Below are 24,937 nucleotides of genomic sequence, written 5' to 3'. Positions count from 1 at the left end.
AAGAAAAGAAAAAAATGCCGCTTGAGTTTTATTTCAGGATATTTACTTTGTATATTTTGACATGTGATGTTGACAATTTGTATTTTAATAGTTTTAAAGTACTTTTTGAATTTATATCTACTGGCATTAAACAACTGTCTGAACCCTCACCCCATAATTTCCTGAAACTAAAAATTTAAATAGATAAAAAAATTACAAACATTTAAAAATAAACATTGATGTCTGTCATTACTAAAAAAAATAAAAATCAAATTTTACCACGTCTACTTATAAACAGACAGAATTCCTAGCCAAAAACTTCAGTAAGCTGCTACTCAGATGAACCACCCATCTTTCATGTTTTAAAAAGGCATTTTACTCTGGAAAACGAAATGTAAACCACAGAGAATGACTTTATAAGGGATGTCATACATACATGATTTTGCGTCACGACATTAACCTCTTCATATGATTTTATGATCTGACGGTGGGTAGGAATTTGGACACTAGCTCTGGAGCTAGTAGCACATAACTAACTGGAGACACCTGGAATCTTTACAAACAAGTATGAAACTCCAGACTCCATCCCTCATTCCTCAAATAGAGAAGAGAAAGGATGGTGGGCCATCTGGTTAAAGCACATTCTATTCTTTGTTCTGCCACCATGCTGCTGCATGGCCTTACACAAATGACTTCATATCTCTGTCTCTCATTTTCCCCATCTTTAAATACTTATTCCTCTTTTGTAAGTGACTGAGCTCTACAGATGAAATAAGTTCTTAAGAAGTTTAGGGTTATTTCATTTTACGATGGTAGTAATTCCTCACCTTTCTAGGTCATTAGCCTAAGTACCCTCAGCTCCCCTCTGAACTGCTGTAGGGCAGCATCTTTTATATTGTATAGTGTATATTTTATTCTACTAAACATGATAAAATTAAATAGGAGGAAAAACAAACCTTCCAAACTGCAAGGGAAATTTTTTCTTAATACGGTGAAAGAGCTTCTCTCCCGTATCCAGTTCAACGTAAAAATAAGGTGTCCCCGGCTGTGCAATCTAGAAGAGGGGGAATAAAGGTGATGCTGAAACATTAACCAGCATTTCACATAGTGGGAAAACCTGGATTCCCTAAGCCAAGTCTGAAAAGCACAATAATGTGACTATTAATCATTTGCAGAAAGTGAGCAGAGCAGCTGATTTCTAAATACATACAGTGTAAAATGTTCAGATATAAAATCCCCACAAAAGAACTGAAAACCTAGAAACAGCTTGTAACATAAGTGATTTTGTTGCAACTGCCAGCCAGCGGGGGGGGGGGGGGGGGAGCAGCATAACTTTGCCAACGTGGGGTCAAGTGTCTTCTACTGCTGGGATACACTGTGCACTCAAGATAACACTGATACAGACGTTACGTTTCTGTATGCCTAATGTTGTGAAATCGATCAACAAAAGCCAGCAAATTAAGTTCTGGGTTAACTCAACTTGTTATTGTAGAAAAAATGTTCAAGGGCAGAAGCATAGCTGCTTTTATCTTCACTTTTGTCATCTCGTGCCACAGCATGGGGAATTAGTGACTAGGCTGGAAATTAGAAGTCCTACAAAACACACTGGGAGCAACAATCTCTGCCAGCCATCAGCACATGCGAAAAGAGACTTAACTGAAGTTTTTGATTGAAAATCTGTGATATTTGGTTTAACTTTAAACATCTGTCTGTTGATGTGTAACACAGGTCTCGTTTGTGTGCGTCCAGATTGAGGGAATACATATACTATAGTAGTAGCATGTGTTCTTTTCCCTTAGAAGACCACACACCTGACCAGCAGAAGCTAAGGTAGTAACACAAGACAAAATGGAGTTTGCTTAGGCCAATTTGGGCCTACATTCATAGCTTTCAACGTTTCTGTACAACCTCAGGTCTGCAGCAAGGTTTGTATTCTCACCACTGCACTACCCCGTCAAGCTATCAACTGGGAACAAGGACTTTGTGGCTCCACATGTCAGAATCAAGGTTGGTCAAGAGGTGTTCACTGATAAAGAGTATGCCTATGACACTGTGGAGAAGCCAAAGATTTTTAGCCCTGCCCTTCAAAGTTTCCACAATGCACCCACACAATGGGATTGAATGTCTCCTGGAAGAAGACCAAGGTCCAGAACCTTGAAGTTGGGTCACCAGAACCCTGGTGCAGGTGGGGATGAGCACTCTGGAGAGCACTGATGAATTCAAATGGTTGCAGCAAACCGGTCATCTTCTGAAGAATAGGTCTCGTTGTCTCCTGCATGAAGTCCATGTCTCTCCTATGGACGCAAAAACGTCTCTGTGCGAAGACAAAGTTCAGGATCTATCAGATCTGTGTACTGTGTACACTGCTATATGGGTCAGAAACCTGGACCTTCCTACAAGCAGACTTGGAGCAACTAGAGGCATTCCACATGCGCCATCATCGCCAAATCCTGAGCATAAAACTGTTTGTGTGAAATGGCATAATCTTGCAGTGATCTGGCCTTCCTCCAATTGCTCACTACATTCAAAAGGGGCAGTGTGTGCTCTTCAGCCATGTCACTAGGAAGGACAAAAACACCCAGCTCACTGTGCTCTCAGGCTGGTGGGTGCCACACTTGACCCAACCTGGCATTGCCTGAGGGTCTGCCTAGAGATTCATAGATTTGCAGGACTGAGCCAGATCTGGGAACGTCACTCTGTGATGTCTGGTACGATGCCATCATCCATTGTCACTCTGGCTGGAGCAATGGTTCTTAGTACACTATGTGCATTTGATGATGAGGATGAAGATGATGAATTTATAGAACACTGAAGGGAAAACAGTGTACATCTGAAATGTGTTATCAACTCATTGGGCCTGTTTTGCAGTACAGTCACATGAATACTTTGCACGCACACCCCCACTTTCTGCACACACACAGCGAGACAAGCAGCTAGTGTACTATACATGTATGTCAAGCCCCAAGTTGGGTGGCTTCTGTCATGCAGGCCTTCATCATTTCACGATTCATAGGACTGGGAGAGACCTCAAGAGGTCATCTAGTCCAGTCCCCTGCACTCATGGCAGGACGAAGTATTATCTAGCCCAGCGGTGGGCAAACTTTCTGGGCCAAGGGCCACATCTGGGTGGGGAAATTGTATGCAGAGCCAGGGCAGGAGGTTGGGGTGTGGGAGGGAGTGCGGAGTGTGGGAGGGGTTGCGGTGTGCAGGAACAGGCTCAGGGCACGGGATTGGGGCAGAGGAGGGGTGCGGAGTGTATGAGTGGGCTCAGGGAAGCGGGCTGGGGTCCAGGAGAGGTGCAGAGTGCAGGAGGGGGCTCAGGGCAGGGGTGCAGACTGTGGGAGGGAGTTCAGGGCAGGGGATTGGGGGTACATGGGGGTGCAGGGTGCAGCAGGGGGCTCAGGGCAGGGAGTTGGGGTGCGAGGTGCAGGCAGGGGGCTTAGGGCAAGGAGTTGGGGGGGCGGGGTGCAGGAGGGGTTCGGGCTCCGGCCCAACGCTGCTTACCTAAAGCGGCTCCAGGGTGGCAGCGGCTCGCACTGGGGCCAGGACAGGCTCCCTGCCTGCCTGCCCTGGCCCCATGCCACGGCGCTCCGGGAAGCTGCCGGAACCACATCCCTGCGTGGCCCCTAGGGGAGGGGGAACACAGGGCTCCGCACGCTGCCCTTGCCACCCCTCCAAGTACCTCCCCCGAAGCTCCCACTGGCCACCGTTCCCTGTTCCTAGCAAATGGGAGCTGCAAGGGGGTAGTGCCCGGAGGCAAGGGCAACGCAAGGAGCCCTCTGCCCACCCACCCACCCCACCCCCGCAGGGCCCCAGGGACGTGGTGCCAGCTGCTTCTGAGAGCGGTGTGGGGCCTGCAGCACCACGGGAGGCAATCCCACGGTCCAGATCCAAAGCCCTGATGAGCCGGATCCAAAGCCCTGATGGGCCGGATCCAGCCCATGGGCCACAGTTTGCCCATCCCTGATCTAGCCCATAAGAACAGCCAAAGGTCTGTCAGGGTCAGACCAAAGGTCCATCGAGTCCAATATCCTGTCCTCTAACAGTGGCCAAAGGCAGGTGCCCAAAGGGAATGAACAGACAGGTTATCATCAAGTGATCCATGCCTTGTCACCCAATCCCAGTTTCTGGCAATGAATCTATCTAGCTCCCTTTTGAACCCTGTTATAGTACTGGTCTTCACAACACCCTCTGGCAAGGAGTTTCAGAGGTTGACAGTGAGTTGCATGAAAAAATACTTTCTTGTGTTTGTTTTAAACCTGCTACCTATTGATTTCATTTGGTGGCCCTTTGTTCTTGTATTATGAGGAGTAAATAACACTTCCTTATTTACCTTCTCTATACCACTCATGATTTTATAGACCTCTATCATATCCCCCCTTAGTCTCCTCTTTCCCAGCTGAAAAGTCCCAGTCTTATTAATCTCTCCTCATACAGAAGCCGTTCCATACACCTAATTATTTTTGTTGCCCTTATCTGAACCGTTTCCAATTCCAATATATCTTTTTTGAGATGGGGCGACCACATCTGCATGCAGTATTCAAGGTGTGGGCATACCATGGATTTATATAGAGGCAATATGATATTTTCTGTCTTCTTATCTATCCCTTTCTTGATGATTCCCAGGTGACAGGTGTCTATCTAACCTTTTCTTTAAAATCTCCAATGATGGAGATTCCACAACCTCCCTAAGCAATTTATTCCAGTGCTTAACCACCCTGACAGGAACTTTTTCCTAATGTCCAACCTAAACCTCCCTTGCTGCAATTTAAGCCCATTGCTTCTTGTCCTATCCCCAGAGATTAGGAACAACAATTTTTCTCCCTCCTCCGTGTAACAACCTTTTATGTACTTGAAAACTGTTATCACGTCCCCTCTCTGTCTTCTCTTCTCCAGACTAAACAAACTACATTTTTTCAATCTTCCCTCATAAATCATGTTTTCCAGACCTTTAATCATTTTTGTTGCTCTTCTCTGGACTTTCTCCAATTTCTCCACATCTTTCCTGAAATGTGGCGCCCAGAATTGGACACAAAACTCCAGCTGAGGCCTAATCGGCGCAGAGTAGAGCGGACGAATTACTTTTTGTGTCTTGCTTACAACGCTCCTGCTAATACATCCCAGAAGGATGTCTGCTTTTTTTGCAACAGTGTTTCGCTGTTGACTCATATTTAGCTTGTGGTCCACTATGACCCCCAGATCCCTTTCCACAGTACTCCTTCCTAGGCAGTCATTTCCCATTTTGTATATGTGCAACTGATTGTTCCTTCCTAAGTGGAGTACTTTGCAGTTGTCCTTATTGAATTTCATCCTATTTACTTCAGACCATTTCTCCAGTTTGTCCAGATCATTTTGAATTTTAATCCTATCCTCCAAAGTACTTGCAACCCCTCCCAGCTTGGTATCGTCCACAAACTTTATGAGTGTACTCTCTATGCCATTATCTAAATCATTGATGAAGATCCTGAACAGAACTGGACCCAGAACTGATCCCCGTGGGACCCACTCGTTAAAATTACACTAGGGCAACATGGGGCTACAGTGCTATAAGTCCATTTGGAAACTAAAGCTGCTGAAAAATAAATAGAGTATCTTGCCAGTAGCTCCTAACACTAATACTCTGATCTGCACTTGCGCTGCCCATTAGCTTGTGGGTGGAGGTTCAGCGCCTGTTCTGACTTATGAAGCCCGACATGGCTTGGGGCTTGCCTGCTTGTGATGCCTCTCCCCTTGCGAGATAATGACACAAGATCAATGGAAGTGCTCAAAGTGCGGCCTCTTTGGTTTACCAGAGAGGATGCTGATAGTAGGACAGGAGGCCTCAACTTAGAAATTCATTCCCTCTGCTCTGAAACCCCCCCAATAAGCTCACCATTAGTGCATGGTGAAAAGCATTTGGAGGATGCTGAGATTTTTAAAGCACATGTTGTGTTTGGGGTTCTGCAGGACCCAAATTAGGAGACATTCACCTCATGCTGATGTCTGGTTTTGTGCACAGCAAGGCAGCTGGTTTTGCTAAGGTTGCTTTTGTCTCAGTTTACAACTGTCACGCAGCAATTGCGGCCCAATCCTGTCTTACACCACTACTTGCAATGTCTGCCAACGAGCCTGTGCTCAAGGATCAGATTCCTCAGTCACCAAAGGAACCATGAAAAATAAAACCTGTGAAAGATCAACCTCGACTTCGAGAGATCGCAGAAACGAGTGTAGTTTTAATTTGTCAAGGCTCCTACAGACCAGCATAAGGCATCTTTATGTTTATATGTTGAAACCAAACTAAAATAATAATTAATTTCCACAGCCCAGCATGCTGAAAATCAAGGCCTTATACTTTTGGACATAGAGAGGGTATTATTAAATCTTTGCATTGCCTTACATAGTAATACAAACACATCTGTGTTATTTATTGACCAGAAGCTAGCCAGTCAACTCCTCTGGAGCATGAAGAGCTATACAGAAGAGCTCGTAATACTCTTTGTAGAAAGTGATCTGGTTTTATTCATGGCATCTAGCGGCTTTACAAAGTTAAGTAGTTTTGTTCCCATTTCCTAACAGAAGCTTTCTCTGAGCCAGCCTGAGGAAAGCCTCAGCTTTGCTTGAGATGAATCTCAGTGTGTCAGAGTTAAAAGAAAAAGTTGGGACCTAATTTCTGGCTTGTTGCTACTTTGGCTGCAAATGTGGTTTCCAAGGAGTAATGGGCCCAAAGGACACAGCAAGCTAGACTGCTGCTGGTTATTACTCACTGATCCAGCAAGAAGGGCAAGTGCTTTCTAAACTCTGGCCAGGCAAGTGCTCCAAGGGTCAACCACTTGGCATAAACTGGCACTTTTCCACTGAAGCAAATGGAGCCGCACCTGCTCTTGTCAGCAGTGAATTTGGCCAGCCATGCGCACATTACTAGCATGCCAGATGGAGACTTATTTCTTATATCCCCTCACCTCAGACATTTCTGGCTTCTGAGCTTTATTTACAGCCACTATAACAGAGAGAGGACTACTCTACAAAACGTAAAGGGTTTGGTTTTTTTATATAAATTCAATCATGCAGAAAACTGCAGTGAAAACTGCACTGACCTATGGGAACCTCAGGGGTTTTATTCAAATAAAAGGAACAGGAGGTCATATTAGGAATGTTTAATTAAAGGCTACCCCAGACAGTCAGCCTACAGCTATTAATGTTAATAGCTTAATGTTAGAGATGCAGACCACCTGCAACTCACAATATTTTCACCTCAAGAGGTAAATCAGGCCTGCAGTGTATCACAACTCCTGACTACTTAATCTGGTCATGTAAGGCTACTGCTGGATGAAATGCCAAACCAGAAAGGATAAGTAAATGAGAGATGACAGTCTTTTTTCATACTTGCTTGATATCCGAGTGCTCTGGGATTTCTAATAATTCAATCTCCTGTTCTTGTGCTTGTAAAATAAAGGACTCTTTAATGTCTTCAGTAGCACAACAGCTGAGTGGTACAGGAATCACCTAGAGATGGTGGACACAAGAAAAAGACACAAACCATACTATTCACTTAGATAAGGCAATAAATCCATCACTGGGGTTTGCACATCTCTCAGTACTGCTTGTCATCATGTGAGACACATGATCACTTGTTTCTATAGACTTAAACATATGAGGCAGGTCTGTCTTGTAGGAGCGGGAAGAATAACTGAAAACTAAAAGTTCTTGAAACGTTTTCACGAGTGTCCTCCAATACTCTTTGTGGTAGATTAAGGCCACTCTGAAACTGTCACAGATCCACCAGGTAGAAAACCACCCAATGCACCCTTCCATAATCCATGCAGCAGAAACTGGTCACTGAGCATCAATGTTTTCAGACACTGACCAAAGCTTTGTATGTTACAGCACACACTTATAAGCTTTCCTGCCTAGCTCAGTACCTTGAACAGTAACCCACTGCACATGCCAACGAGAGCTGTTAAAACCAAAGCAGGAGGAAAGCCTTCTGGTCTTTATCAGCTGAAGATAATAAATGTTCCAGTCTATTGACACTGGCCTTCAGTAAACTCAGCTCTCAGCACTTCCTGTAACAGGAAAAATTAAACATGCTCAAATGGCCATTTAAGTGGTCACAGGGGTTTTACCTTTGTCCTGCTTCCCAGCGGCTGGTCGCATGATTATTTACAATTTGGGATGCCAAGATGGAAAAACAGAGAAGGGAGTTGGCTTGCACTTAGGTTGAAATGTGAGCTGTTCCCTTTCAAAGCAGCTTTGGTTGTGTTCTTCCACGGGTGTGTTATAACCCTACCTGCAACTGTAGGTGCTGACTCCTGTAATTTCTTTCAAACAACACATATCTTTTTCCTTTGCTTCTGAAAAACTTCTTCAGTGAAGATTTGTACTTGTCTATTTCTTCCATTGCCTCTGAAGAAAGTTCAACCACTGACTGGTAATGCCCAACAGGTAAAATCAGGACATGATCATCTGATAAGCCACCCTTGGCAAGGGCAAGATAGCACTAGAACGGAACAACAGGTCAGAAAATACATAAGAAGCTATTCACAGCAAACTAACTCAGACCTTGCCATGATAACTCCCCCATGGCTAACCTGGCTCACAGTTGCAAGATTCAAAAGATAAAAATCAACAAAATACCCCAGGCTCTACTTCAAGAAGATTTTGTAGCAGGCTGTCAATTATCAGCTGACTTAGAAAAGGGTAAGGAACTGCAAAAAATTAATTTGGAGGCAGGGCAATGTGCCACCAGCAAGGAGACAGTTGAGCTGGGCTTCAGTCAGCGTGGCACTAAATGGGATTTCTGCATATGACGCAGCTTGAAAAAAAATCCACATGGGAATTTATGGTTGGGTTTAAAATAAAAAAATAATTAATTTGATCCTATAATAGTTCATAATCAGCTCAAATTTTGGGTTATACTCCACAGCAGCAGCAGTTTTAGGCAAAGTGGAACAGCCAACTATCAACACTGTTTAACCCACAGGAGGTCACTGAATCAGGGCTCAGGTGTTCTTACACAAGACATAATGGTCTCCAACTAGACAGAAAGTTATCCAGAGAAAAAGATCACCAAAGACTTATAAACAAGAAGATTTAATCATTAAGAAATGCATCTTAATGATTCTCATGATTTGAGCTGGAATTTTACTGAGAGCTGAAGTAGGTTCCCATCTCAGGACAGTCTTAGACCAGATCTGCACTAGAAAAGGTTTGTTAATGTAGCTTACGACAAACTGGGAATTTTAAAAAAATAAATAAATAAATAATTTTTTTTGACACCTATGTGTGACGCAGTTTCCCTCATACTTTGTTCTGCTACCCGGGGTACGGGTGGGCGGGAAATGGATTCCAAGTTTGCTCTCAGGGCAGACTAAGAGACATAAGTGTGCGGGTGTGTAGACTAGCTGTCTGAGCAGACCTAACGGGTCATTAAAAAGATTGGCCAAGGCCAACCGGTATCAGTGGAAAATCTGAGAAGACAATGGAAAATCCAGTCACCAGGACACTGACATCTAGCAACCAATGCCCCAAAGGAAGGAGAATTAAGCTGAGCAGAGACCTCCAGCTTGAGAGCAAAGGACTGAGAGGTATAAGGTGGGGGAATAAACATGGGCTCTTTCACCTGGGAACTGCCTAAGGAAGGAAGTCAGAGACACCGAGCCTGAAAATGGGAGTTCCCTACAGCTTGGCTAGTGAATTGCTCTGGGTTGACTAGCATGGACTACGCTTTAATGTTTATGGCTCTATGCTAACCTAAGGAATTCCAGTGCTATATTCCAGCAGACTGAGACTAATACAGCCTACTGTTTTGAAAATGCTGCTTGACTGTCACTGCAAATACTGCGTGAAGTGCATTAGTCCCTGAAGAGCGTACAAGTCTCTAACCAAGAGTCTCGCTCAGCTGGACTTGGCAAGCAGAGCTCACAGTGTGAAGCATGAGTGCTGAAGACCTAGAGGTTCAGTCTCAGGAGGCAGTGAGGCCATGTAGCCTGCCCTGAAGGAAGAGTGAGACCCCTTTGGGACTCTGGCACATTGAAGGGATTCCTCCAAGAGACTATTCTAAAGCTGGGGTGTAGCACTGATTTTGTGGATTTGTGACACAATTCTAATGGCAAACTCTCCTAATGCGGTCATGCCTTATACTAGCAAAAAACCCAACAATGTGATTTTGTCCATACAGCTACACTGATTTATCACACAGAATAAACCATACTGGTAGAAACACTTTTTTGCCAATATAACTGCATTTATACAAGGGCTTTTGAAGGTACAGAAATATCATTAAAGAAAAATCACCCTAATTGACATTACTATACTGGCAAATCTTTCTAGTGCAGAACTGGCCTTACTGTTGTTCCCTGAGCATAAAGAAAGATAAGAAAAGTTATCTAACTGCAGAGTAGAATAAACTGTCCTGCTGGGAGATCTTTTACCTACTTAGGGACATGATTTAAGTTTGATTCACATAATTCCTGGGTCAGTGGTTGTGGTGTGTGGTTGCTGGTGAGTATTTGCTTCAGGTTGGGGGGCTGTCTGTAAGCAAGGACTGGCCTGTCTCCCAAGATCTGTGAGAGTGATGGGTTGTCCTTCAGTAGGTTGTAGGTCCTTGATGATGCGTTGGAGAGGTTTTAGTTGGGGGCTGAAGGTGATGGCTAGGCTTCAATAGAGACTGGGAGTAAATTGTCATTACACAAAGTAAAACTATTTCCCCATGTTTATTCCTCTCCCTCCCCCTCCCCCTCCCCCTGCTGTTCCTCAGACATTCTTGTCAACTGCTGGAAATGGCCCACCTTGATTATCACTACAAAAGGTTCCTCCCCACCCCCGCTCTCCTGCTGGTAATAGCTCACCTTACCTGATCACTCTCGTTACTGTGTGTATGGTAACACCCATTGTTTCATGTTCTGTGTGTATATAAATCTCCCCACTGTATTTTCCACTGAATGCATCCGATGAAGTGAGCTGTAGCTCATGAAAGCTTATGCTCAAATAAATTTGTTAGTCTCTAAGGTGCCACAAGTCCTCCTTTTCTTTTTGCGGATACAGACTAACACGGCTGCTACTCTGAAACTTTTCTGTATAGTTTAGGATATTTTTGATTGCAGTTTAAAGTCAAGTGTTAAAAAGAAAGTGGCTTTAAATTATAAGCATCAATACAACATTGCACTTTTCTATGAGAAGAATGTGCTAAGTAGTACTCACGTGTGTGCCGATACTAACAACCAAATGTTTCTCAACTTCAGGGCTGGAAAGACAGAACCAGCAGGGGCCAGTGGGCTGATCTTTATTGGGAGAAAAAAAACAACAAAAAACAAACAAAAAAACCGTTACCATAAACATTCTTTTCACAGAGAAAACAGAATCACAGCTAAGCACTCAAAGGTCAGCATATGCATGTTAATGTAAATGTACTTATTTTTGGTGTAAGAACTGGTTGGAAGGCCAGGGCTATGTTTTCCAGTGCCCCGTCTCTTTAAGAATGTCAGAACAGCCATACTGGGTCTACCAATAGTCCATCTAGCGCACTATCCTGCCTTCTAACAGTGGCCACAACCAGAAGCTTCAAATGGAATGAACAAAACGGGGCAATTTCAAATGATCCATCTTTGTCCAGTCCCAGCTTCTGGCGGGTTAAGGTCACTCAGAACATGGGTTGTGTCCCCAGCCATTTTGGCTAAAAGCCATTGATGGACTTATCCTCTAGAAACGTACCCAATTCTTTTTTTAACTCAGTTATACTTTTGGCCTTGGCAAGGAGTTCCAGGGGCTGACTGCACATTGTGTGACGATGTAACTGCTTTTGTTTTAAACCTGCTGCCTATTAATTTCATAGGTGACCCCTAGTTCGTGTGTGATGTGAGTGGATAAATGACATTTCCCTGTTCACTTTCTCTGCGCCAGTCAGGATTTTATAGCCCTCTAGCATATGCCCCCCTAGTCGTCGCTCTTCTAAGCTGAACAGTCTCCATCTTTTTAACCGCTTCTTGTGTGGAGCCTGTCCCAGGCCCCTCATCGTTTGCGTTGCCCTTCTCCGCACCTTCTCCAATTCTCATGTATCTTTTTTGAGATGGGATGACCAGAACTGCAACCAGTATTCAAGCTGTGGGTGAATCATGGATTTATACAGCAGCACTATGATAGATAATAAAACAAAAAATAGCTCTTTCCTATTGGTTCCTAACATTCTGTTAGGATTGAAAGTGAATGGCATAACCATGTCTGATTACTTGAAGGACCCACCGTTTTCTGGTGCTTGCCATCCAAGCCTCCATGAAATAAGACAGATGGAAACCAAAGTGTGGAGTAAAAGGGTATATATTGATCACTGTAGACAAGCAGATCCTTGAACATCGCATCAAAGCTTATATTTCTGTGTCTGACCCAATTGAGCAGCTACAGAATAGCATAGTGGAACAGATTTCTTCTGAACTCTAGAGCGCTATATAAAATTGTTCAGGTGGTCTCTGGTGTTGATACTATGAAAAACAAGAGGAATACTGAACATTCCTATATCTGGATAATGAATATTGCGGATGGAGTTATTTCTTTTTGAAATAAGGGGAATAAACCCAATGATCTGAGATTAATCAGTCTTATTACTGAGCAGATTCTGAACCTCAAATGGCAATTATTCAATAGTTGCTTGCTCTTCTTTTTGTAAACCTGAGGCAGATAACCATGAATGTTGCATCACAATATCTGTATTTTCAAATCAATTCAATTTTATTAAATCACATATGACATTGCCTTTTGTGAATGCAAAGAAAAACACACACAATCTAAAAGAAGAGCAGCATCCATATAATACATTAAAATATCCATCAGAACCTAATAAAACCTCTTCTTATTTGGCACAATACTAAAAGGTCAAAAATTGCCACCAATTTAATTACAACAGGGGATTGAGACAATACCAAAACCATTATCTTTTGAGATGGTGATATTCTTTTTTATAGAAAAAAAAGAGGTAAAATCCAAAATCTAGCTCTCAGAAGCTAGACAGTTCTACAATTGGGCAAAAACAAAGATGTGAAGGAACTTTTCCACATCTACCTTGAAGGACAGCAGTTTCCATGGTTTGGAATCTTAAGTGAGTATATGCCCTACATAAATGAGAATTTGATAACTCATTCAAATGCAGTTCAAAAACATGAGCTGTCTTCAAAGTAGAAAACCAAAAGGTAAATTTAGAATCACAGCCAGAGCTTGTTGTTGGGTAACATCTCAGTTTCCATCTAAGTAATTGATTATGTTGATTAAAAAATATCAACAATAAGTAACAGAAAAACCCAGTGTAGCAATAATAAATTGAAGAGTTTTATACCATGGAAATAAGGAATACACAGGTTATTCTTCCATTTTCCTGAAGGCAAAGATGTGGCAATCTATAATTTGGAAGAGCGCAGATCTTAGACCAATATTTAAGAAAAGCAATACAAGCTCTACTTCTTACAGAAAAAAACCCTCACCTTGACATGTAAAAACAAGGCCAAGGTAAAATTTGAGAGAATTAAAAGTCTCCTCAAAAAATTATTTTGAACAATCTCTAAGGCTGAAATTTGGCCCCTAAACCAAACTTCGGCTAAAAATTATTAATGCTGGAGCAACTCTGTTCTCACCTCTGTTCTCACCTTAGCCATATTGCCCTGGTGTAGAGCAACCAAAACATGCAAAAGTCTTAGACCAAATACCCATCCTTAATTTTGCCCAACGACTGTCTCAGCTAATTGAATCAAATGCCATCTTTAGATCTATGAAAGGAGCATATGATCTAGTACCCTTAACCACAGTGTATTTATAAATTATATAGAATAAAACAATTATCAATTGTGGCTCTACCAGCCCTAAAGCTGGACTGATCTTCATGTAATAAAATAACCTCCAAAGCCCATTTTCAAATTTAGATAGCAAAAATCTGGAATAATTTTTCCCTGCCACATCTAACATATTAGTAGGTCTTTATGAAGCAGGATTCTTTGTCCCCCTTTTAAAAAAATAGGACCTATGATGCTAGACTTCCAGCCAGACAGAATGCATGCAGTATAATTAATGACAGTAAAATATTTTAGCCAAGACTGGGGACCACCAATTAAGTTTTTCCTGAAAAACTTCCCCTGGAGTTTTTTCTGTTGTTGAGCTAAAATAAATGACAGTATTTCACTGTCCATTACTGAAGACCAGAGTGGTAAATCAAAATGCATACCCTATCATTGTATCAACTATGGTTACAGTACCTGTAGCCACCGAACAAGCACCAGAATCAGAAGCATTTAATCCATCTTAAAGAGAAGCTTTAGCAATAAGCTTTCTTCATATAGCCATTGGAACTGAAATGCTGGGTAGGTAAGTGGTGTAGGGGGAGACGAGGCTGTATATGGCCTCCACCTCAGCAAAAAGGAACCAGTTCCTTCACTATTGCAGAGTTCCACGACGGGAATGCCGAAGCAGAGGGGAAGAGGGCAGGTTATGTAGCACCATAGGGGGACACACTGCGAAGAACCATCGTTACTACACAAGGGAGTAACTTTCTTTTCTTCTTCAAGTACAGTAACTCCTCACTTAACATCGTCCCGGTTAACGTTGTTTTATGATGTTACTGATCACTTAGAGAACGTGCTCGTTTAAAGTTGCTCAATGCTCCCTTATAACGTTGTTTGGCAGTCACCTGCTTTGCCCACTACTTGCAGAAAGAGCAGCCTGTTGGAGCTCCCTGGTGGGGGCTTGGAACCAGGGTGGGCCAGCAGCCCCCATCAGCTCCTCTAAGTTCCCTGTGTGGCAGCCGCCCAGCAGGCTATCAATTGCCGGGCAGTTCAGATGTCCTTCCCTCCACTGCCATGTACTGCTCTTGCCCTCTGCCTTGGAACTGCTCCTAGTAGCCTCCTGCTTGCTGTGCAGGGGATGGGGGGGAAGAGGGGTGCTGATGTCAGGGTATCCCCCTCCCCCAGCTCTACAGAGCAGGGCTCGACAGGACAGGGCTCAGGACAGAGGGAGCTTGCTAGCAGCAGCTGCTGTCTCAACTTGCTTATCTACACTACTTAAAAAGGCAGTGTACTTAGAGTGGGGTCAGCATACTTAAAGGGGAAATGCGTCTCTCTCTCTCTCTCTCACACACAGACACACACACAATCTCCCTCTCTGTCTCTCATACACACTGTGTGCATGTGTCTGTCTTGCACACACCCCCAGCACTTTGGAAAGTGGAGGGAGTGGTGCGCTCCAGTGGGATAGCGTGGGTTCATCATCACGTTCAGTTTCCACAGAGAATGTTTGCAGCCATTGCCATGTTGGGTCTCCTCCCTCCATTTGTGCTGCCTTGTAGAGTGTGAGGCTACATTAACAACGTGTTATCCCTGGAGGGGTCAGCAGAGTGCTAGTTCATCATTTAGCAGTAAGGCAGTCCCTGGGAAATATCCCACCCTGCGACTCCACCACCTTTACCAAGCTTCACAATCATCATTGTTGTGTACAGTATTAAATAGTTTAAAACTTATACGGGTGTAGGTGTGTGTGTGTGTGTGGTGTCTTATCTGGCGAAAAAAAATCCCCTAACCCCCCATTTACATTAATTCTTATGGGGAAATTGGATTCGCTTAACATCGTTTCGCTTGAAGTAGCATTTTTCAGGACCATAACTACAACGTTAAGCAAGGAGTTACTGTAGTGTCCCTATGGGTGCTCCACTGTAGAGGACTCCACAGCATTATGCCCCATGGAGAGCTGGGGCTTCAGAGTGGAGCCTATTACTGATAGCACAGTGGAGCTGAAGACAGCATCAGAATCTGAGTCTTGGGTAATTGCATAGTGTTCTGTGAAAGTATGGGCAGAGGCCCAGGCTGCTGCCCTGGAGATTTCAGAGATGGGGACTGTGACGGGATCCCCAAGGTACAACCTGGAACTGTGGGACCGCTGTGCCCCCTTAGCTCTCCAGCCTGGGCTGTCTCTCACAATGTGTTTGCTAGTGACAAGCAGCAAACCCCTCCAAGTGCTGCTGTGATCACTCAACACAACAGCATGTGGAGCCCCACACCCAGCTAATTGCAAGAATGCTCCCTGAGCCACTCATGAATTGCCCAGAGAAAGGCACCAGCAAATCTCCCAAGGCCCCAGCCTTTGCACCCCGGGAATATACCATCTTGCACCACTCCAGACCCTTTCTTGAGCAATGCAAGTTTTTTAATTAGTTCACCACTTCATCAAAGGAAAGTGGACATGTACCAGCCTTTGTAAGATGAGCAGATTTCCTAAATTCTTTAGACAAACTCACTGGTAAGGATAAAACATTATAATAAGTTTAACTACTGAAAGATAGATTTTAAGTGATTATAAGTGGTAGGAACAAAAAGTACCAAAGAAAATAAAAGGTAAGCACGCAGTCTAAATCCTAAACCTTATTAGACTAAGCAATATTTGGATTAAGCAGCTTTTCTCACCCCACTGAATGTTGCAGGTAGGACCATACTGACACCTTATGCGCCCTTAAGCATAGCATCTTCACACACACAACACACACACACACGCACACATACCCCGTCTACAGCTGGCTTTCGTGTTTTCCATTAAAAAATGAAACTTTTAACCCACTTTTAACTTTTAGGCACTCCTAGAATGCGAGCGCCCTTAGGTATGTGCCTACTGTGCCTAACTGGAAATCCGGCCCTGGTTGTAGGTAGGTTACAGTCCTTTATACACAGGCTTTCCCTTTAAGCCTGGGACCAGTCTCCTCAGTTTAGGTCTTAGTCTTCCCAGCATTCTTGTTGCTTCCAGCGTAGGTGGAGGAGGAGACAGGTAAAAGCATGATGCCACTATCCCTTATTTTATACCCTCAGTTCATGTGCCTGGAAAATACTAGCCCAGGCATGCACTGGTGGGCCTTGCTGAGTTACAGAGTTGAGTAATCCTCCTATTGTGTGATGCTTGCGCAACTCTCTTACAGAACTGTATATCCCTTGTTTACAACTCCGCTACTGATTAATGGTCATTTAACGCCTGCCTGGGTGTTGGTCACCTCCTTTGTTGTCACTGGAGAACTAGCAATGGACGACTCCCAGACTTACAACATATTTCGATAACAGCCATACAGCAAAGCCTCATAACTTTATACACACTAATGAGAACACATTTTGACAGAACAATGGTTTTCAGCAGGTCATAACTTTTCCTATGAGATCTTACATAGCATGCTTTGAATGAAATATCACAACCATACATGAATGATGAATATGGGGGTTACAATGTGCTACTTTGAGGTACAGTATGTCACAGGGACATCTTTAACAAACACAACTGAGGTGGAAACATATCTTGTAGAATGCATGCTACAGCAAGACACCTCCTTCATCTCGCCAGATTTAGCACTTCCTCCTCTGGTGGTGATGGGCCTGAGGTAAATCAGCCCTACTCTGGGCAGTGTTTGTCTCCCCTCTCTGTGCTCCTTTCATCATATTTTCAGGGTAGCTCTCGGGGTTGGCCTAAGGGGTGATCCTCCACTGAACAAAAAGGAAACAGTCTCACAAACACAAAAATAAAGGGGGATACTTTTCCCTGCCTCCTCGCTGGTTGTCCTGTTATTTTCCCAAGGGTGTCAGTCCTTTCCCTAGCAGGCACTCAGGTTTGGCTGTTTCCCCTCTGGGAAGAAGCACAGCCTCTCAACCTGGATAAGCTTATTTCCCTGCTGCCACTAACCTGGCAGCAGCTTGTCTCTCTCTTCCCCCTTTCTCTCACCAGAGAAGGGGTTTTAAAAGATCTCAGGCAACCCTTAAAAAGATTTCGGTGTCCCCAATTGACCTGAGGTAACCTCTTCTCTACTTGTAGGAAAAAGGGCCTTTAACATTCTAGGGCTAACATATCGGCCTTCCAGCACCCTCTTGAAGCCATCCAGCCTGACTTTGTCACATATTCTCCCCCCTTTCAACACCATGGGCTTGGGCTACTTGGGTCAAAAAACAGCGCATCGTTGACAGGCCTCAGCATTGCCATGCTTGGTCCCTGACCGGTGTTGCACTCTGAAGTGGAAGGGTTGTAACAAGAACCATCTCATTATCATCCTGGCATTTCTTTCTTTGTTCCAGTGCATCCATTTCAGGGGAAGCATGGTCAGTGATGAGGGTAAACCTCCGTCGAAGTAGGCAGTATCGGAGGATTTCCATGGCCCACTTTACCATAAGGCATTCCTTCTCTACCACAGAATACTTTTGTTCTCTGCGTAGGAGCTTCCTATTAAGGAACAGGACTGGGTATTCTTCCTTTCCTACGATTTGAGAAAGTACGGCTCCTAACCCAACCTTGGAGACATCGGTTTGTAGTATAAACTCTTTCTCAAAGTCTGGGGCTACTAGTACTGGATTACTGCAGAGGCCGGTCCTCAGATCGGCAAAAGCTTCTTCAGTTGCGCTGGTCCATTTCACTATGTCTGGGCCCTAAGCCTTTATCAGATCCGTCAAAGGGTATGCTCTGGTAGAAAAGTGGGGAATGATTCGCCTGTAGTACCCAACTAGCCCCAGGAATGCTCTGACCTGTTTCTTCCGGATCAGTTGGGGCCAACTTTGTATCACCTCTAACTTGTTCAGTTGGGGGCGGGCTTTACAATGCCCGTCCCCATGATTTACCCGAGGTATTCGGTTTCTGATAGCCCTATTTCACATTTGGAGGGATTCACAGTGAAACCTGCCTTCTTCATTTTCCAATACTGCTTCCACCTTTTCTAGATGAGTCTCCCAGTCTGGGCTATGTATGATGACATCAGCAAGGTAAGCGGTTGCATACTTGCCATGTCGATGTAACAGCTTATCTATGAGCTGCTGGAAGGTCACAGGAGCCCCACGTAACCCAAAAAGGAGGACAGTGTACTGGTACAATCCTTCTGGTGTAGAAAAAGCAGTCTTCTCTTTGGCTTCCTTGGCCAGAGGAATGTGCCAATTACCTTTGGTCAGGTCAAGGACAAAAATCAAGCTTTTCCCAATCACTCAATTAGCTTGTCTATCCGAGGTATAGGGTAAGCACTGAACTGGGACACCTCATTTTATTTTCAGAAGTCATTGCAGAATCTCATGCTGCCATCTGGCTTAGGTACCAGGACGATTGGACTGGACCATTAACTATGAAACTCCTCAATGACTCCTAGCTCTAGCATTCTCCTAACTTCTGTCCTGATCTCCTCTATTTTTGCCTCTAGGATTTTGTATGTCTTAACATTCACCTTTACTCCAGGATCTGTGATGATGGACTTCTGTAGTCCTGCTTGGCTTCTCTGAGAACACGTGGTGGTTTCGTTCAATCATATTGGTAACTTCTGCTTGTTGTTCAGGGGTCAATTCGGGGGATATTCCAGCCTGTCCCTGATGTTTATTTTCTTGGGGTGGTGTCTCTAGGGTGACCAGATGAGCTTCCCTGTCTTGCCAGGGCTTCAATAGGTTGACATGGTAGATCTCTTCAGGCGATCAGGCTGTCAAACCTTATAGTTGACCTCCCCAACGGATTCTATCACTTCATATGGTCCCTGCCATCTAGCCAGGAGTTTGCTCTTAGTTGTGGGGACCTGCACCACTACCCAATCTCCCACCTGGAATTTCCGGACCATTGCTCAGCGATTGTAATAGGTCTTTTGGGCCCATATGTTCCCGTACTATGGAGGTGACTTGGACTATTCTGTCCCGCATCTGCATCACATGCTCAATGATGTTTCTTCCCTGGTTAGGCTGTTCTTTCTACCCCTCCTGGGCAATGTCCAGTATGCCACGGGGGTGGCAACCAACTAAGAGCTCAAAAGGGGAAAAGCCGGTTGAAGACTGGGGAACCTCCCTTATAGCAAACATCAGGTAAGGTAGTAAGATAACCCAATTTTTCCCATTCTGGCTCACCACTTTCCATATCGTGTTCTTCAATGTCCTATTAAGACGTTAGACAAGGCCATCAGTCTGTGACTGGTAGACTGACATTTTTAGGTCCGTATGTGGAGCATCACACACAAGTCCCTCATCAACTTTGACACAAAGGGGATTCCTTGATCAGTCAAAATCTCTTTGGGTATCCCCACCCTAGAGAAAATTTGAATGAATTCCTTAGCTATCGTCTCGGACATGGTGTTTTGTAGGGGTACAGCTTCTAGGTATCAGGTGGCGTAGTCCAGAACAATGAGCACACACTGATGGCCACGGGATACCTTCTCCAGTGGGCCTATCAGGTCCATGGCTATCCTCGAATGGGACTTCAATAATTGGCAGAGGTACTAAAGGGACCCTTAAGGGTGGTCGGGGCCATGTAACTGGCATTCTGGACAGAAGGCGCAATATCATCAGACCTCCATATAAATTCCTGGCCAAAAAAACCTCCCATAGGATTCGACTGAGGGTCTTATCTACCCCTAGATGTCCTCCAAACAAATGATTATGAGCTAGGTCCCGCACTGCCCTCTGGTGCCTTCAAGGTACCAAGAGCTGCTCCACTTCTTCCTCTTGCATTCGGACTACTCTATATAATAGGTCCCTTTTTATCATGAAGTATGGCCTTTGGTTTCCCCCTCCACTGGGACCTCATTCACCTCAACTATCTCTTTTCTATCATCATCATATAGTGGATCATTGGCCTGATCCTGCCCAAAAACTTCTCAAAGGAGGTTCCAATATGCTCAAATTCAAGGGGACCTATTTCTGTTTCCCTCCCAGAATTGGTCTCCATGGAATTGGATCCAGCTTCCGGCTCGTCAACTATCTGAGTGGCCCCCCTGCCAGCTGTACGAGATTTCTTCCCTATGAGTGCAGCCTTTTGGTTCTGGGCCAAGATCCTGGTTCCCAACTTTTTGTCTGCCTTCCTCTCTCATCTAGTTTTCCAGGGCTTCCCAGTTGTAGAGAATAAACCCTCTTGACACAGCACAACTCTTCCGCAGTAGTCCGAGAAAGTTCTTTGGCCATTCTTTGGTCTCTACCCGAGGGCGGGGAACTTGTCATAGGAGGAGGGGTTATTTTGGCGGACCCATCCTCATAGGTCTGGCGGTAGTCCTCTCATGAACCTGTCCAACACTACGACTTCCATCATATTCTCCACACTGTGGATCTCGGGATGCAGGCATTTCCGCATTAGATGGATCAGGTCGAACAACTGGGACCTCAGTGCTTTGCCATCCCGGTACCTCCACTTGTGGAACCTCTGGGTCCTTATAGCAATCATCACCCCAGACCTCACCAGGATCTCAGCCTTCGACTGGGGGTAGTCTGTAGCCGCTTCCGCAGCCATGTCATAGTAGGCCTTCTGGGCCTCCTGACACAGGAAAGGGGCGAGGATGCTGGCCCACTGGTCTTGGGCCAGGCCTCATGTCGGGCCATTCTCTCGAAGGCAAGAAGATATGCCTCCACATCATCTTCCACTGTCATCTTCTGTAGGTAACTACTTGCCATTAGGGATCATGTCCTGTCATGGCCATTTGTCAGAACTTCTGCTGGTTCACGACCTCCTGCAGGTTGGCTCGATCTGGGGTGCCTGGCTCCTCAGCAGTTGATTCATTTCCTGCTGTAGCCGTACTGACTCCTGTTGGGTGGCCATCTGGACCCCGATAGCCTCTTGTTGTGCTGCCGTGGCCTGTACCAGTGCCCTCACTATGGCGTCCATTTTGTGGGGAGGGGTGATTTACCTTGCAGCAGGTTGGTTTGCCACAAAGTCAAATCCCACTTCTCACACCATGTGTGGCAAGGCATCTCCTTTGTCTTGCCAGACTTAGCACCTTCCCCTCTGGCGGGGACAGGCCTGGGGTAAATCAGCTCCACTCTGGGCAGTGTTTATCTCCCCTCTCTGTGCTCCTTTCGTCATATTTTCAGGGTAGCCCTTGGGGCTTGCCTAAGGAGTGATCCTCCACCAAACAAAAAGGAAACAGTCTCACAAACACAAAAATAAAGGGGGATACCTTTTCCTACCTCCTCGCTGTCCTGTTTGCACTGGGGTGTCAGTCCTTCCCCTAGCAGGCACTCAGGTTTGGCTGTTTCCCCTATGGGAAGGAGCATAGCCTCTCACCCTGGAAAAGCTTATTTCCCTGCTGCCACTAGCCTGGCAGCAGCTTGTCTCTTTCTTGTCCCTCTTTCTCTCACCAGAGGAAGGGTTTTAAAAGGTCTCAGGCAGCCCTTAAATAGCTTCAGGTGTCCCCAACTGACCTGAGGTAACCCCTTCTCAGCTTGTAAGAAAAAGGGCCTGTAACATTCTAGGGCTAACATATCGATCTTCCAGCGCTCTCTTGCAGCCGTCTGGCCTGACTTTGTCACAGTGCAAATTCCTGACAGGAGCAGCAGGTTCTGAGCACGGTAACAGCGATAATGCAACTGGAGATCCATTTAAAGAGTCTTTAGAAAGTCTCCCAAGCTCTTCCTTTCATTTGCAGACAGATTCAAAGGCTCCACAATATCAACTCTCAAGTCCTTAGTCATAGAATCATAGCATATCAGGGTTAGAAGGGACCTCAGGAGGTCATCTAGTCCAACCCCCTGCTCAAAGCAGGACTGTCATAAATATAAAGGGAAGGGTAAGCCCCTTTAAAATCCCTCCTGGCCAGAGGAAAAACCCTCTCACCTGTAAAGGGTTAAGAAGCTAAAGGTAACCTCGCTGGCACCTGACCAAAATGACCAATGAGGAGACAAGATACTTTCAAAAGTTGGGGGGAGGGAAAAAAAAAGCCTCTCTCTTTCTGTGTGATGCTTTTGCAGGGGACAGAACAGGAATGGAGTCTTAGAACTTAGTAAGTAATCTAGCTAGATATGCGTTAGATTCTGATTTCTTTAAATGGCTGAGAAAATAAGCTGTGCTGAATGGAATGGATATTCCTGTTTTTGTGTCTTTTTGTAACTTGAGGTTTTGCCTAGAGGGATTCTCTATGTTTTGAATCTGTAATACCCTGTAAGATATTTACCATCCTGATTTTACAGAGGTGATTCTTTTACTTTTTCTTCTATTAAAATTCTTTTTAAGAAACTGAATGCTTTTTCATTGTTCTTAAGATCCAAGGGTTTGGGTCTGTGGTCACCTATGCAAATTGGTGAGGATTTTTATCAAACCTTCCCCAGGAAAGGGGGTGTAAGATAAGGGAGGATTTTTGGGGGAAAGACGCTTCCAAACGGACTTGTTCCCAGTAACCGGTGTTAGACGTTTGGTCGTGGCAGCTAAAGTCCAAGGGCAAAAGGTAAAATAGTTTGTACCTTGGGGAAGTTTTAACCTAAGCTGGTAAAAGTAAGCTTAGGAGGTTTTCATGCAGGTCCCCACATCTGTACCCTAGAGTTCAGAGTGGGGAAGGAACCTTGACAAGGACCAATCCCCAACTAAATCATCCCAGCCGGGGCTTTGTCAAGCCTGACCTTAAAAACCTCAAAGGAAGGAGATTCCACCACCTCCCTAGGTAACGCATTCCAGTGCTTCATCACCCTCCAAGTGAAAGTTTTTCCTAATATCCAACCTACACCTCCCCACTGCAACTTGAGACCATTACTCCTTATTCTGTCATCTGCTACCACCGAGAACAGTCTAGATACATCCTCTTTCGAACCCCCTTTCAGGTTGTTGAAAGCAGCTATCAAATCCCCCCTCATTCTTCACTTCTGCAGACTAAACAATCCCAGTTCCCTCAGCCTCTCCACATAAGTCATGTATTCCAGTCCCCTAATCATTTTTATTACCCTCCGCTGGACGCTTTCCAATTTTTCCACATCCTTCTTGTAGCGTGGGGCCCAAAACTGGACACAGTACTCCAGATGAGGCCTCACCAATGTTGAACAGAGGGGAACAATCACGTCTCTCGATCTGCTGGCAATGCCCCTACGTATACATCCCAAAATGCCATTAGCCTTCTTGGCAACAAGGGCACACTGTTGGCTCATATCCAGCTTCTCGTCCACTATAAACACTAGGTCCTTCTCTGCAGAACTGCTGCCTAGCCATTTGGTCCCTAGAATGTAGCGGTGCATTGGATTCTTCCATCCTAAGTGCAGGACTCTGCACTTGTCCTTGTTGAACCTCATCAGATTTCTTTTGGCCCAATCCTCCAATTTGTCTAGGTCCCTCTGTATCCTATCCCTACCCTCCAGCGTATCTACCACTCCTCCCAGTTTAGTGTCATCCGCAAACTTGCTGAGGGTGCAATCCTTAATGAAGATATTGAACAAAACCGGCCCAAGGACCAACCCTTGGGGCACTCCGCTTGATACTGGCTGCCAACTAGACATGGAGCCATTTATCACTATCCGTTGAGCCTGACAATCTAGCCAGCTTTCTATCCACCTGAAAGTCCATTCATCCAGCCCATACTTCTTTAACTTGCTGGCAAGAATACTGTGGGAGACCATGTCAAAAGCTTTGCTAAAGTCAAGGAACAACACGTCCACTGCTTTCCCCTCATCCACAGAGCCAGTTATCTCGTCATAGAAGGCAATTAGATTAGTCAGGCATGCCTTGCCCTTGGTGAACCCATGCTGACTGTTCCTGATCACTTTCCTCTCCTCTAAGTGCTTCAGAATTGATTCTTTGAGGACCTGCTCCATGATTTTTCCAGGGACTGAGGTGAGGCTGACTGGCCTGTAGTTCCCAGGATCCTCCTTCTTCCCTTTTTTAAAGATGGGCACTACATTAGCCTTTTTCCATTCATCTCGGACCTCCCCCGATCGCCATGAGTTTTCAAAGATAATGGCCAATGGCTCTGCAATCACATCCGCCAACTCCTTGTGCTTGTGCTTGTCCAGCTTTTCTAAATAGTCCCGAACCACTTCTTTCTCCACAGAGGGCTGGTCACCTCTTTCCCATGCTGTGCTGCCCAGTGCAGTAGTCTGGGAGCTGACCTTGTTCGTGAAGACAGAGGCAAAAAAAGCATTGAGTACATTAGCTTTTTCCACATCCTCTGTCACTAGGTTGCCTCCCCCATTCCGTAAGGGGCCCACACTTTCCCTGACCTCCTTCCTGTTGCTAACATACCTGAAGAAACCCTTCTTGTTACTCTTAACATCTCTTGCTAGCTGCAAAT

At 44.9% G+C, this 24,937-nt stretch overlaps 1 protein-coding gene and 1 non-coding gene across 4 annotated transcripts in view; both read right to left on the bottom strand.

The window, feature by feature from the left end:
• CWF19L1 (CWF19 like cell cycle control factor 1) overlaps nucleotides 1-24,937 on the bottom strand; it is a 67,161-nt gene that overhangs the window by 615 nt on the left and 41,609 nt on the right. For 2 of the 3 annotated variants that reach the window (XM_074974992.1, XM_074974994.1), the window contains 4 exons: nucleotides 11,158-11,237; nucleotides 8,246-8,455; nucleotides 7,342-7,461; nucleotides 936-1,033 (listed from right to left, as the gene is read on the bottom strand). In XM_074974992.1, coding sequence (XP_074831093.1) covers nucleotides 936-1,033; nucleotides 7,342-7,461; nucleotides 8,246-8,455; nucleotides 11,158-11,237 — 508 coding nt within the window. The remainder of the gene's footprint in view (nucleotides 1-935; nucleotides 1,034-7,341; nucleotides 7,462-8,245; nucleotides 8,456-11,157; nucleotides 11,238-24,937) is intronic. The other variant, XM_074974993.1, reaches the window with a different exon arrangement.
• On the bottom strand, nucleotides 7,623-7,759 carry LOC142000644 (small nucleolar RNA SNORA12). The gene has a single exon (XR_012642299.1). It is a non-coding gene; the product is annotated as a small nucleolar RNA SNORA12 (small nucleolar RNA).

This window comes from Natator depressus, chromosome 17 (assembly GCF_965152275.1).
Source record: "Natator depressus isolate rNatDep1 chromosome 17, rNatDep2.hap1, whole genome shotgun sequence".
NCBI classification, from domain to species: domain Eukaryota; kingdom Metazoa; phylum Chordata; order Testudines; family Cheloniidae; genus Natator; species Natator depressus.
This window is presented reverse-complemented; position numbering and strand designations above follow the sequence as displayed.